This window comes from Coregonus clupeaformis, chromosome 26 (genome assembly GCF_020615455.1).
Source record: "Coregonus clupeaformis isolate EN_2021a chromosome 26, ASM2061545v1, whole genome shotgun sequence".
In the NCBI taxonomy this organism is placed as follows: domain Eukaryota; kingdom Metazoa; phylum Chordata; class Actinopteri; order Salmoniformes; family Salmonidae; genus Coregonus; species Coregonus clupeaformis.
The window spans coordinates 45,483,224-45,495,286 of NC_059217.1; the positions used below are offsets into that span (position 1 = coordinate 45,483,224).

The following is a 12,063-nucleotide window of genomic DNA, read 5'->3' on the forward strand; positions in this document are numbered from 1 at the left end:
GATCACAAAGTCCGCTAATTTCCACTCCATTCATATGCAAATATGTTTGATTCATACACTGGCTTGTCTGGCTGGCATGTTTTTAGTTTAACCTGCCCTTCCCTTATGTACACTGAAATAATATTAAATAATACTATTATTTCAGTAGTCCTTTATTGTGATTCATTTTTTTTCTCTCCTATAGCTCATTAGTACACCTTTGTGGTTGAATATATATATATATACTACACTGAACAAAAATATAAATGCAACATGTAAAGTGTTGGTCCAATGTTTCATGAGCTGAAATAAAAGATCCCAGAAATATTCCATACGCACAAAAATCGTATTTCTCTAAAATGTTGTGCACAAATTTGTTTACATCCCTGTTAGTGAGCATTTCTCCTGTGCCAAGATAATCCATCCACCTGACAGGTGTGGCATATCAAGAAGCTGATTAAACAGCATGATCATTACACAGGTGCACCTTGTGCTGTGGACAATAAAAGGCCACTCTAAAATGTGCAGTTTTGTGTCACAACACAATGCCACAGATGTCTCAAGTTTTGAGGGAGTGCGCAATTGGAATGCTGACTGCAGGAATGTCCACTAGAACTGTTGCCAGAGAATTGAATGTTCATTTCTCTACCATAAGCCGCCTCCAACGTCGTTTTAGAGAATTTGGCAGTACGTCCAACCGGCCTCACAACTGCAGACCACGTGTAACCACACCAGCCCAGGACCCCCACATCCGGCTTCTTCACCTGCGGGATCATCTGAGACCAGCCTACCTGGACAGCTGATGAAACCGAGGAGTATTTCAGTCTGTGTAATAAAGCCCTTTTTTAGGGAAGAACTCATTCTGATTGGCTGGAAATGTTTTTTTGTAATGAGTGTTCCGTTCTGTGTCATTATACATCTGCCTGTTATTCATAAGATGTTAGAATATTTAAAACTTTATTGACATGGGTTAAGGAAAATAAGAAAAAGAATACATGCATTGTGTCAGACCCATGATTTACAAACAAACAAACAGCTGTGAAATACATCCTTACTGTCCTTACACATATTCTCTACTATCATTTCCCAGGAAAGACATTGTTGGCTCAGACCCTGGCCAAGTGTCTAGATGTACCCTTCGCCATCTGTGATTGTACCACCCTGACCCAGGCTGGCTATGTGGGGGAGGACATCGAGTCTGTTATCGCTAAGCTGCTGCAGGATGCCAACTACTCTGTGGATAAAGCACAGCAAGGTGGGTGAATCACAAACTCTTGTTTTCTGATTCTTTAGGACTGTTTAAAGACATGCTCCGGTACTATGGTGACTAAGAAAATATTTTTTAAATATTTTTTTAAACATTTCGCTTTGGGCTGGATGTGTCAATGTGTAGCTCATAGATAAACGTACTGTCTTACCTCAATTAGCCCCCTAATCCCTAGTTTAAAAGCGACTGTATTCTTGAAGATGTGCCGTGCCATTTTCCCTACATCCCCCCCCCCCGTGTGGGCCAGCCCCCTAGCAATTCGAGTTCTAACCAATGAGCTTCAGCCCCTCGCATTTGAGTGACAGCTAGCAAGAGACCTGCCCAGCGTTATCCAATGAGGTTGCAGGGCGGGCCCAACGGCTCAGTGGACACAGCAGAGAGGGAAATGACGTGGTGCACATATCTGCATATATGTGACATAGTACGCAGTTTTCGGGGACTACTTTTGGCTACTTTCAGATATGCTGGCTAAAAAGTATATAAAAGTACCGGAGAATCTCTTTAAAAGACCTCTGTTTTGTAAACACTAGTATGATGAAAATGGAACTACATTTGGACTGTGTTCTGCAATTGTTATCCTAATTACAGAAGCCCCTTTTGTACAATATACGGTTTTGTCCCTACCCCTCCAAAAGACACACATATACAGGTTGGAGAGTTACTGGGCGCCCGTGGAGCAGTTGTTGTGACGGGTTAAGTGTCTTGCTCAAGGGGCACAACGGCAGGTAATGGCATCTAGGAGTTGATACCAACAACCCTCCGGTTGCCAGCTCACTTCCCGCCAGATTCTTGCCCGTCAGACCCGGGATTCGAACAGGCAACTCTCCGGTTACTAGCTCGTCTCTCTAACCGCTCATTTTGCTCTTTTGATACAGTAAAAACTGCAAAAAGCTCTTTAATCCGAACATCACAACTACACTTTTTACTGAGCTAACCTGCTCCACGGGTGTTGTTCCGCAGCTGACCCTGTGCTGCTTCCTGCCTCTTGTACTGTGTGTCTGTCTGTCTGTCTGTCTGTGTCTGTCTGTCTGTCTGTCTGTCTCTGTGTGTCTGTCTCTGTGTGTGTGTCTGTGTCTGTGTCGTGTGTGTGTGTGTGTGTGTGTGTGTGTGTGTGTGTGTGTGTGTGTAATGTATAGAGAAGGGTTGGGAATAACCTAGGACGGCAAAAATACCCACTTCTGATTCCCATTGGACGATATTCCCATTGGACGATAAAGTTGAATTTTATTCCATGGTTTCCCTGTGCAATAGGCATAGTGTTTCTGGATGAGGTGGACAAGATCGGCAGTGTTCCCGGGATCCACCAGCTCAGAGACGTAGGAGGAGAGGGAGTACAACAGGTCAGTACTGTTCTACACTGTCCACAGGTCTACTAGATACCTCTAGTGTGTGTAGAGGGAGGTATTCAACACTATCCTTGACACTACATACCTCTAATGATGATACTTCAGTTAATGATCAAACACCTGCCCTGCCGTCCTCTACATACCTCTAAGGATTATACTTTATTTGGATCCATTAGGAAAGTCTTTCTGTGTAATGCAACGTGCCAGCATACAGATATTCACGTATCTGACTTACAGCACATCGCAAACATTATATACCAAGTCCTATTGGCATATATGAATAAACTCAGCAACAAAAGAAACGTCCTCTCACTGTCAACTGCGTTTATTTTCAGCAAACTTAACATTTACATTTTTACATTTTAGTCATTAGGCAGACGCTCTTATCCAGAGCGACTTACAGTTAAGTGAGTGCATACATTTTTCATATGTGTGTAAATATTTGTATGAACATAACAAGATTCAACAACTGAGACATAAACTGAACAAGTTCCACAGACATGTGACTAACAGAAATTGAATAATGTGTCCCTGAACAAAGGGGGGGGTCAAAATCAAAAGTAACAGTCAGTATCTGGTGTGGCCACCAGCTGCATTAAGTACTGCAGTGCATCTCCTCCTCATGGACTGCACCAGATTTGCCAGTTCTTGCTGTGAGATGTTACCCCACTCTTCCACCAAGGCACCTGCAAGTTCCCTGACATTTCTGGGGGGAATGGCCCTAGCCCTCACCCTCCGATCCAACAGGTCCCAGACGTGCTCAATGGGTTTGAGATCCGGGCTCTTCGCTGGCCATGGCAGAACACTGACATTCCTGTCTTGTGGAAATCACGCACAGAACGAGCAGTATGGCTGGTGGCATTGTCATGCTGGAGGGTCATGTCAGGATGAGCCTGCAGGAAGGGTACCACATGAGGGAGGAGGATGTCTTCCCTGTAACGCACAGCGTTGAGATTGCCTGCAATGACAAGCTCAGTCCGATGATGCTCTGACACACCGCCCCAGACGATGACGGACCCTCCACCTCCAAATCGATCCCGCTCCGGAGTACAGGCCTTGGTGTAACGTTAATTCCTTCGACGATAAACGTGAATCCGACCATCACCCCTGGTGAGACAAAACCACAACTCGTCAGTGAAGAGCACTTTTTGCCAGTCCTGTCTGGTCCAGCGACGGTGGGTTTGTGCCCATAGGCGACGTTGTTGCCGGTGATGTCTGGTGAGGACCTGCCTTACAACAGGCCTACAAGCCCTCAGTCCAGCCTCTCTCAGCCTTTTGCGGACAGTCTGAGCAGTGATGGAGGGATTGTGCGTTCCTGGTGTAACTTGAGCAGTTGTTGTTGCCATCCTGTACCTGTCCCGCAGGTGTGATGTTCGGATGTACCGATCCTGTGTAGGTGTTGTTACACGTGGTCTGCCACTGCGAGGACGATCAGCTGTCCGTCCTGTCTCCCTGTAGCGCTGTCTTAGGCGTCTCACAGTATGGACATTGCAGTTTATTGCCCTGGCCACATCTGCAGTCCTCATGCCTCCTTGCAGCATGCCTAAGGCACGTTCACGCAGATGAGCAGGGACCCTGGGCATCTTTCTTTTGGTGTTTTTCAGAGTCAGTAGAAAGGCCTCTTTTAGTGTCCTAAGTTTTCATAACTGTGACCTTAATTGCCTACCGTCTGTAAGCTGTTAGTGTCTTAACGACCGTTCCACAGGTGCATGTTCATTAATTGTTTATGGTTCATTGAACAAGCATAGGAAACAGTGTTTAAATCCTTTACGATGAAAATCTGTGAAGTTATTTGGATTTGTACAAATTATCTTTGTTTTTGCTGAGTTTAGCTACTGCAGTTCAATGTTATGGTTGGGTGGTGTTAGTTTTCAACCTCCCAGCCAGGGTCCTTGATGTCAATGTATATTTGTAGGGCGGCAGGTAGCTTAGTGGTTAAGAGCGTTGTGCCAGTAACCGAAAGGTCGCTGGTTCTAATCCCCGAGCCGACTAGGTGAAAAATCTGTCGATGTGCCCTTGAGCAAGGCACTTAGCCCTAATTGCTCCTGTAAGTCGCTCTGGATAAGAGCGTCTGCTAAATGACTAAAATGTAAACGTAAATGTCCTACCACCTTGTTGTTGACCGAATGTTATACAGTGGCTTCAGAAAGGATTCACTCCCCACCCCTCTCTCCCCGTCTCTCTCCCTCTCTCCCGCCTCTCCCCCCACCCCCTCTCTCTCTCTGCCTCTCTTTCTCTCTCTCTCTGTTTTAATGAATTTAAGTGCTATCCTCTGGGAAAACATTGTACATCATAAGGTGATACCTGCTGTTCTCAGGCTCCTATGTGATTTACAGAGCCTTATCGTCCACATATTGTTACGTTACAGCCTGAATTTAAAATGGATTACATTGAGATGTTGTCACTGATCTACACTAAATACCCCATAATGTCAAATTGGAATTCTGTTTTTAGAAATGTTTACAAATTAATAAAAAATTCAAACACACACACCAGGGAGGTCTTCCAATGCCGCGCAAAGAAGGGCACCTATTGGTAGATGGGTAAAAACATTTTTTAAAGCAGACATTGAATATCCCTTTGAGCATGTTAATTACACTTTGGATGGTGTATCAATACACCCAGTCACTACAAAGATACAGGTGCCCTTCCTAACTCAGTTGCCGGAGAGGAAGGAAACCGCTCAGGGGTTTCACCATGAGACGAACTGTGAATTTAAAACAGTTACACAGTTTAATGGCTGTGATAAGAGAGAACTGAGGATGGATCAACAATATTGTAGTTATTCCACAATACTAACATAGATAACGGAATACAAATATTCCAAAACATGCATCCTGTTTGCAGTAAGGCACTAAACATGTGGCAAAGAAATTAACTTTATGTCCTGAATACAAAGCGTTATGTTTGGGGCAAATCCAACACCACACATCACTGAGTACCAGTTCATATTTTCAAGTAGGGAGGTGGCTGCATCATGTTATGAGTATGCTTGTCATCGGCAAGGACTGGAGAGTTTTTTTTTTTTTAGGATAAAAAGACACGGAATAGAGCTAAGCTAAGCACTGGCAAAATCCTAGAGGAAAACCTGGTCCAGTTTGCTTTCCACCAGACACATTTACATTTTTTACATTTTAGTCATTTAGCAGACGCTCTTATCCAGAGCGACTTACAGTTAGTGAGTGCATACATTATTTTTTTATTTTCATACTGGCCCCCCGTGGGAATCAAACCCACAACCCTGGCGTTGCAAAGACACTGGGAGACAAATGTACCTTTCAGCAGGACAATAACCTAAAACACAAGGCCAAATCTACACTGGAGTTGGTTACCAAGAAGACATTGAATGTTCCTGAGTGGCCTAGTTACAGTTTTGACTTCGTCTTGAAAATCTATGGCAAAACTTGAAAATGGCTGTCTAGTAATGATTTAACAACCAACTTGACAGAGCTTGGAGAATTTTTTTAAAGAATAATGTGCAAATATAATACAATCCAGATGTGCAAAGAGACTTAACCAGAAAGACTCACAGCTGTAATCACTGCCAAAGGGGATTCTAACATGTACTAACTCAGAAGGTTGAATACTTATCTAATCAAGATATATTAGTGTTTTATTTTCCATTCATAAAAAAATATATATATAATTTGTCTTCCACTTTGACATTAGTGTATTTTGTGTAGATAGTTGACAAAAAAAAATACAATTAAATCCATTTTAATCCCACATCAAAATGTGTAAACAGTCAAGGGGTGTGAATACTTTCTGAAGGCACTGTATATGGTATGGGAGGCATTAGTGTTAGTGACAACTGTTTGTTTGTTTGTAGGGTCTGCTCAAACTCCTGGAGGGCACGATAGTGAACGTCCCAGAGAAGAACTCCAGGAAGCTGAGAGGAGAGACGGTGCAGGTGGACACCACTAACATCCTGTTCGTAGCGTCAGGGGCCTTCAACGGACTCGACAGAATCATTAGCAGACGGAAGAATGAAAAGGTGAGCAAGAAATATCATTATTATTTTCCCTCTCGTCCCAGACCTGTAAAAAGGATGTAGTCCTTTTGATTATTTCTTCTCTAATCACTGTTCTATAAAAATAAATAAAATACTTGGTCAACAGGGAGTGTCTTTAATCTGAGCAGTTTACGTATTTGTCCATTTTAATGTATATATTTCAGGAATGTAACATGAATGTCTAGGCTTGGCTGTCTAATTTATTCAGTGCTTTAATGTTATCGTTTTCCATAGCCCTCCTTCCCTCAACCCCTCTGTGCTTTTGTCTAGTACCTGAGCTTCATCACACCCACTAATATTCTATTACCTGAGCTTCATCACACCCACTAATATTCTATTACCTGAGCTTCATCACACCCACTAATATTCTATTACCTGAGCTTCATCACACCCACTAATATTCTATTACCTGAGCTTCATCACACCCACTAATATTCTATTACCTGAGCTTCATCACACCCACTAATATTCTATTACCTGAGCTTCATCACACCCACTAATATTCTATTACCTGAGCTTCATCACACCCACTAATATTATTCTAGTACCTGAGCTTCATCACACCCACTAATATTATTCTAGTACCTGAGCTTCATCACACCCACTAATATTCTATTACCTGAGCTTCATCACACCCACTAATATTATTCTAGTACCTGAGCTTCATCACACCCACTAATATTATTCTAGTACCTGAGCTTCATCACACCCACTAATATTATTCTAGTACCTGAGCTTCATCACACCCACTAATATTATTCTAGTACCTGAGCTTCATCACACCCACTAATATTATTCTAGTACCTGAGCTTCATCACACCTGCTAATATTATTCTAGTACCTGAGCTTCATCACACCCACTAATATTCTTCTAGTACCTGAGCTTCATCACGCCCACTAATATTATTCTAGTACCTGAGCTTCATCACGCCCACTAATACTCTTCTCCTCCTCCTTCTAGTACCTGGGCTTCGGGACGCCCTCCAACATGGGTAAGGGTCGCCGTGCGGCGGCAGCGGCCGACCAGGCTAACAGCAGTGAACAGACGGACATGGTGGCAGAGATGGAGGAGAAGGACCGGCTGCTGAAGCTCGTGGAGGCCCGGGACCTCATTGATTTTGGGATGATCCCGGAGTTCGTGGGGCGTCTGCCAGTGGTGGTGCCTCTGCACAGTCTGGATGAAGAGACGCTGGTCCGCATCCTGACAGAACCGCGCAACGCCGTCATACCCCAGTACCAGGCCCTGTTCAGCATGGACAAGGTAATTAGTAGTAGTAGTTAAGGCTGTATAACTTTATGGATGAAGACAGTCATGAAACTAAACTAAAGGGAAAGGGAAATAACTGTCACAACCGTTACAAAAGTATTTGGACACCCCTTCTAATTAGTGGATTCGGCAGGTGTGTAAAATCGAGCACACAGCCATGCAATCTCCATAAACATTGGCAGTAGAATGGCCCGTACTGAAGAGCTCAGTGACTTTCAACGTGGCACTGTCACGTCAGTTTGTCAAATTTCTGCCCTGCTAGAGCTGCCCCCGGTCAACTGTAAGTGCTGTTATTGTGACGTGGAAACGTCTAGGAGCAACAACGGCTCAGCCGCAGAGTGATAGGACACACAAGCTCACAGAACGGGACCGGCGAGTGCTGAAGCGCATAGCGCGCAAAAATTGTCTTTCCTCGGTTGCAACACTCACTGCCGAGTTCCAAACTGCCTCTGGAAACAACGTCAGCACAAGAACTGTTCGTCGGGATCTTACGCACACAAGCCTAAGATCACCATGCGCAACGCCAAGCGTCGGCTGGAGTGGTGAAAAGCTTGCCACCATTGGACTGTGGAGCAGTGGAAACGCGTTCTCTGGAGCGATGAATCACGCTTCACCATCTGGCAGTCCGACGGACGAATCTGGGTTTGGTGGATGCCAAGAGAACGCTACCTGCCCGAATGCATAGTGCAAAATGTCAAGTTTGGTGGATATATGCAGTGCATTCAGAAAGTATTCAGACCCCTTGACTTTTTCCACATTTTGTTACGTTACAGCCTTATTCTAAAATTGATTACATTGTTTTTTTTCACTCATCAATCAACGCACAATACCCCATAATGACAAAGCAAAAACAGGTTTTTAGAAATGTTTGCAAATATATTAAAAATAAACTATCACATTTACATAAGTATTCAGACCCTTTACTCAGTACTTTGTTGAAGCACCTTTGGCAGTGATTACAGCCTTGAGTCTTCTTGGGTATGACGCTACAAGCTTGGCACACCTGTATTTGGGTAGTTTCTCCCATTCTTCTCTGCAGATCCTCTCAAGTTGGATGCGGAGCGTCGCTGCACAGCTATTTTCAGGTCTCTCCAGAGATGTTAGATCGGGTTTAAGTCAGACTAATCAAGGACATTCAGAGACTCGTCCCGAAGCCTCTCCTGCGTTATCTTGGCTGTGTGCTTAGGGTGGAGGTTTTCATCAAAGATCTCTCTGTACTTTGCTCCGTTCATCTTTCCCTAGATCCTGAGTAGTCTCCCAGTCCCTGCTGCTGAAAAACATCCCCTCAGAATGATGCTGCCACCTCCATGCTTCACCGTAGGGATGGTGCCAGGTTTCCTCCATACGTGATGTTTGGCATTTAGGCCAAAGAGTTCAATCTTGGTTTCATCAGACCAGAGAATCTTGTTTCTCATGGTCTGAGAGTCCTTTAGGTGCCTTTTGGCAAACTGTGGGCTGTCATGTGCCTTTTACTGAGGAGTGGCTTCCGTCTGGCCACTCTACCATAAAGGTCTGATTGGTGGAGTGCTGCTGAGATGGTTGTCCTTCTGGAAGTTTCTCCCATCTCCACAGAGGAACTCTGGAGCTCTGTCAGAGTTACCATCGGGTTCTTGGTCACTTCCCTGACCAAGGCCCTTCTCCCCCGATTGCTCAGTTTGGCCGGGCGGTCAGCTCTAGGAAGAGTCTTGGTGGTTCCAAACTTCTTCCATTTAAGAATCTGTCTCGGAGCTCTACGGACAATTCCTTCGACCTCATGGTTTGGTTTTTGCTCTGACATGCACTGTCAACTGTGGGACCATATATAGACAGGTGTGTGCCTTTCCAAATCATGTCCAATCAATTGAATTGACCACAGGTGGACTCCAATGAAGTTGTAGAAACATCTCAAGGATGATCAATGGAAACAGGATGCACCTGAGCTCAATTTCGAGTCTCATAGCAAAGGGTCTGAATACTTATGCAAATAAGGTATTTCCATTTCTTATTTCTAATACATTTGCACACAAAAAATAACCTGTTTTCGCTTTGTCATTATGGGGTATTGTGTGTAGATTGAGGAAAAACAAATAATTTAATCAATTTTAGAATAAGGCTGTAACGTAACAAAATATGTAAAAAGTCAAGGGGTCTGAATACTTTCTGAATGCACTGTAGGTGGTGGTGGTAGTAGTTAGTAGTAGTAGTAGTAGTAGTTAGTAGTGGTACTAATGCTGTGGTGCCCCAGTACCAGGCCCTGTTCAGCATGGACAAGGTTGTTAGTAGTAGTAGTAGTAGTAGTAGTAGTAGTAGTAGTAGTAGTAGTAGTAGTAGTAGTAGTAGTAGTAGTAGTAGTAGTAGTAGTAGTAGAAGGAGGAGGTAATGGATAGTAGCAGTAGTAGTGGTATTAGTAGATAGTAGTAGTGGTAGTCAGTAATAGTAGTGGTATTAGTAGATAGTAGTAGTGGTAGTAGTTTTAGTAGTAGTAGGTAGTAATAATAGAAGTAAGTAGTAGTTATTAGTACCAGTAGTAGTAGTAGTAGTAGTAGCAGGTTTAGTTAGTAATCGTGATGGTGGTAGTAGTAATAGAAGTTAGTAGTAATAGTGTGTGTGTGTGTGTATATATATATATATATATATAATAGTATTATAGTAGTTAGTACAGTCGTGGTCAAAAGTTTTGAGAATGACACAAATACTAATTTTCACAAAGTCTGCTGCCTCAGTTTTGATGATGCCAATTTCCATATACTCCAGAATGTCATGAAGAGTGATCAGATGAATTGCAATTAATTGCAAAGTCGCTCTTTGCCATGAAAATGAACTTAATCCCCCAAAAAAACATTTCCACTGCATTTCAGCCCTGCCACAAAAGGACCAGCTGCCATCATGTCAGTGATTCTCTCGTTAACACAGGTGAGAGTGTTGACGAGGACAAGGCTGGAGATCACTCTGTCATGCTGATTGAGTTAGAATAACAGACTGGAAGCTTTAAAAGGAGGGTGGTGCTTGAAATCATTGTTCTTCCTCTGTTAACCATGGTTACCTGCAAGGAAACACGTGCCGTCATCATTGCTTTGCACAAAAAGGGCTTCACAGGCAAGGATATTGCTGCTAGTAAGATTGCACCTAAATCAACCATTTATCGGATCATCAAGAACTTCAAGGAGAGAGGTTCAATTGTTGTGAAGAAGGCGTCAGGGCGCCCAAGAAAGTCCAGCAAGCGCCAGGACCATCTCCTAAAGTTGATTCAGCTGCAGGATCGGGGCACCACCAGTGCAGAGCTTGCTCAGGAATGGCAGCAGGCAGGTGTGAGTGCATCTGCACGCACAGTGAGGCGAAGACTTTTGGAGGATGGCCTGGTGTCAAGAAGGGCAGCAAAGAAGCCACTTCTCTCCAGGAAAAACATCAGGGACAGACTGATATTCTGCAAAAGGTACAGGGATTGGACTGCTGAGGACTGGGGTAAAGTCATTTTCTCTGATGAATCCCCTTTCCGATTGTTTGGGGCATCTGGAAAACACCTTGTCCGGAGAAGACAAGGTGAGCGCTACCATCAGTCCTGTGTCATGCCAACAGTAAAGCATCCTGAGACCATTCATGTGTGGGTTGCTTCTCAGCCAAGGGAGTGGGCTCACTCACAATTTTGCCTAAGAACACAGCCATGAATAAAGAATGGTACCAACACATCCTCCGAGAGCAACTTCTCCCAACCATCCAAGAAGAGTTTGGTGACGAACAATGCCTTTTCCAGCATGATGGAGCACCTTGCCATAAGGCAAAAGTGATAACTAAGTGGCTCGGGGAACAAAACATCAACATTTTGGGTCCATGGCCAGGAAACTCCCCAGACCTTAATCCCATTGAGAATTTGTGGTCAATCCTCAAGAGGCGGGTGGACAAACAAAAACCCACAAATTCTGACAAACTCCTAGCATTGATTATGCAAGAATGGGCTGCCATCAGTCAGGATGTGGCCCAGAAGTTAATTGACAGCATGCCAGGGTGGATTGCAGAGGTCTTGAAAAAGAAGGGTCAACACTGCAAATATTGACTCGTTGCATAAACTTAATGTAATTATACTTCAGTATAACATAGTAACATCTGACAAAAATACCTCATAACACTGAAGTAATAGTAGTAGTAATATAAGTTAGTAGTAGTAGTAGTAGTAATATAAGTTAGTAGTAGTAGTAGTAGTAGTAGTAGTAGTAGT

The 12,063-nt window shown here is 43.7% G+C and overlaps 1 protein-coding gene across 5 annotated transcripts in view; it reads left to right on the top strand.

The window, feature by feature from the left end:
- LOC121540735 (ATP-dependent Clp protease ATP-binding subunit clpX-like, mitochondrial) overlaps positions 1-12,063 on the top strand; it is a 36,636-nt gene that overhangs the window by 17,510 nt on the left and 7,063 nt on the right. For all 5 annotated transcript variants that reach the window (XM_041849791.2, XM_041849792.2, XM_041849790.2 and 2 more), the window contains 4 exons: positions 1,070-1,234; positions 2,498-2,586; positions 6,422-6,586; positions 7,566-7,865. In XM_041849791.2, the coding sequence (XP_041705725.1) occupies positions 1,070-1,234; positions 2,498-2,586; positions 6,422-6,586; positions 7,566-7,865 (719 nt within the window). The remainder of the gene's footprint in view (positions 1-1,069; positions 1,235-2,497; positions 2,587-6,421; positions 6,587-7,565; positions 7,866-12,063) is intronic.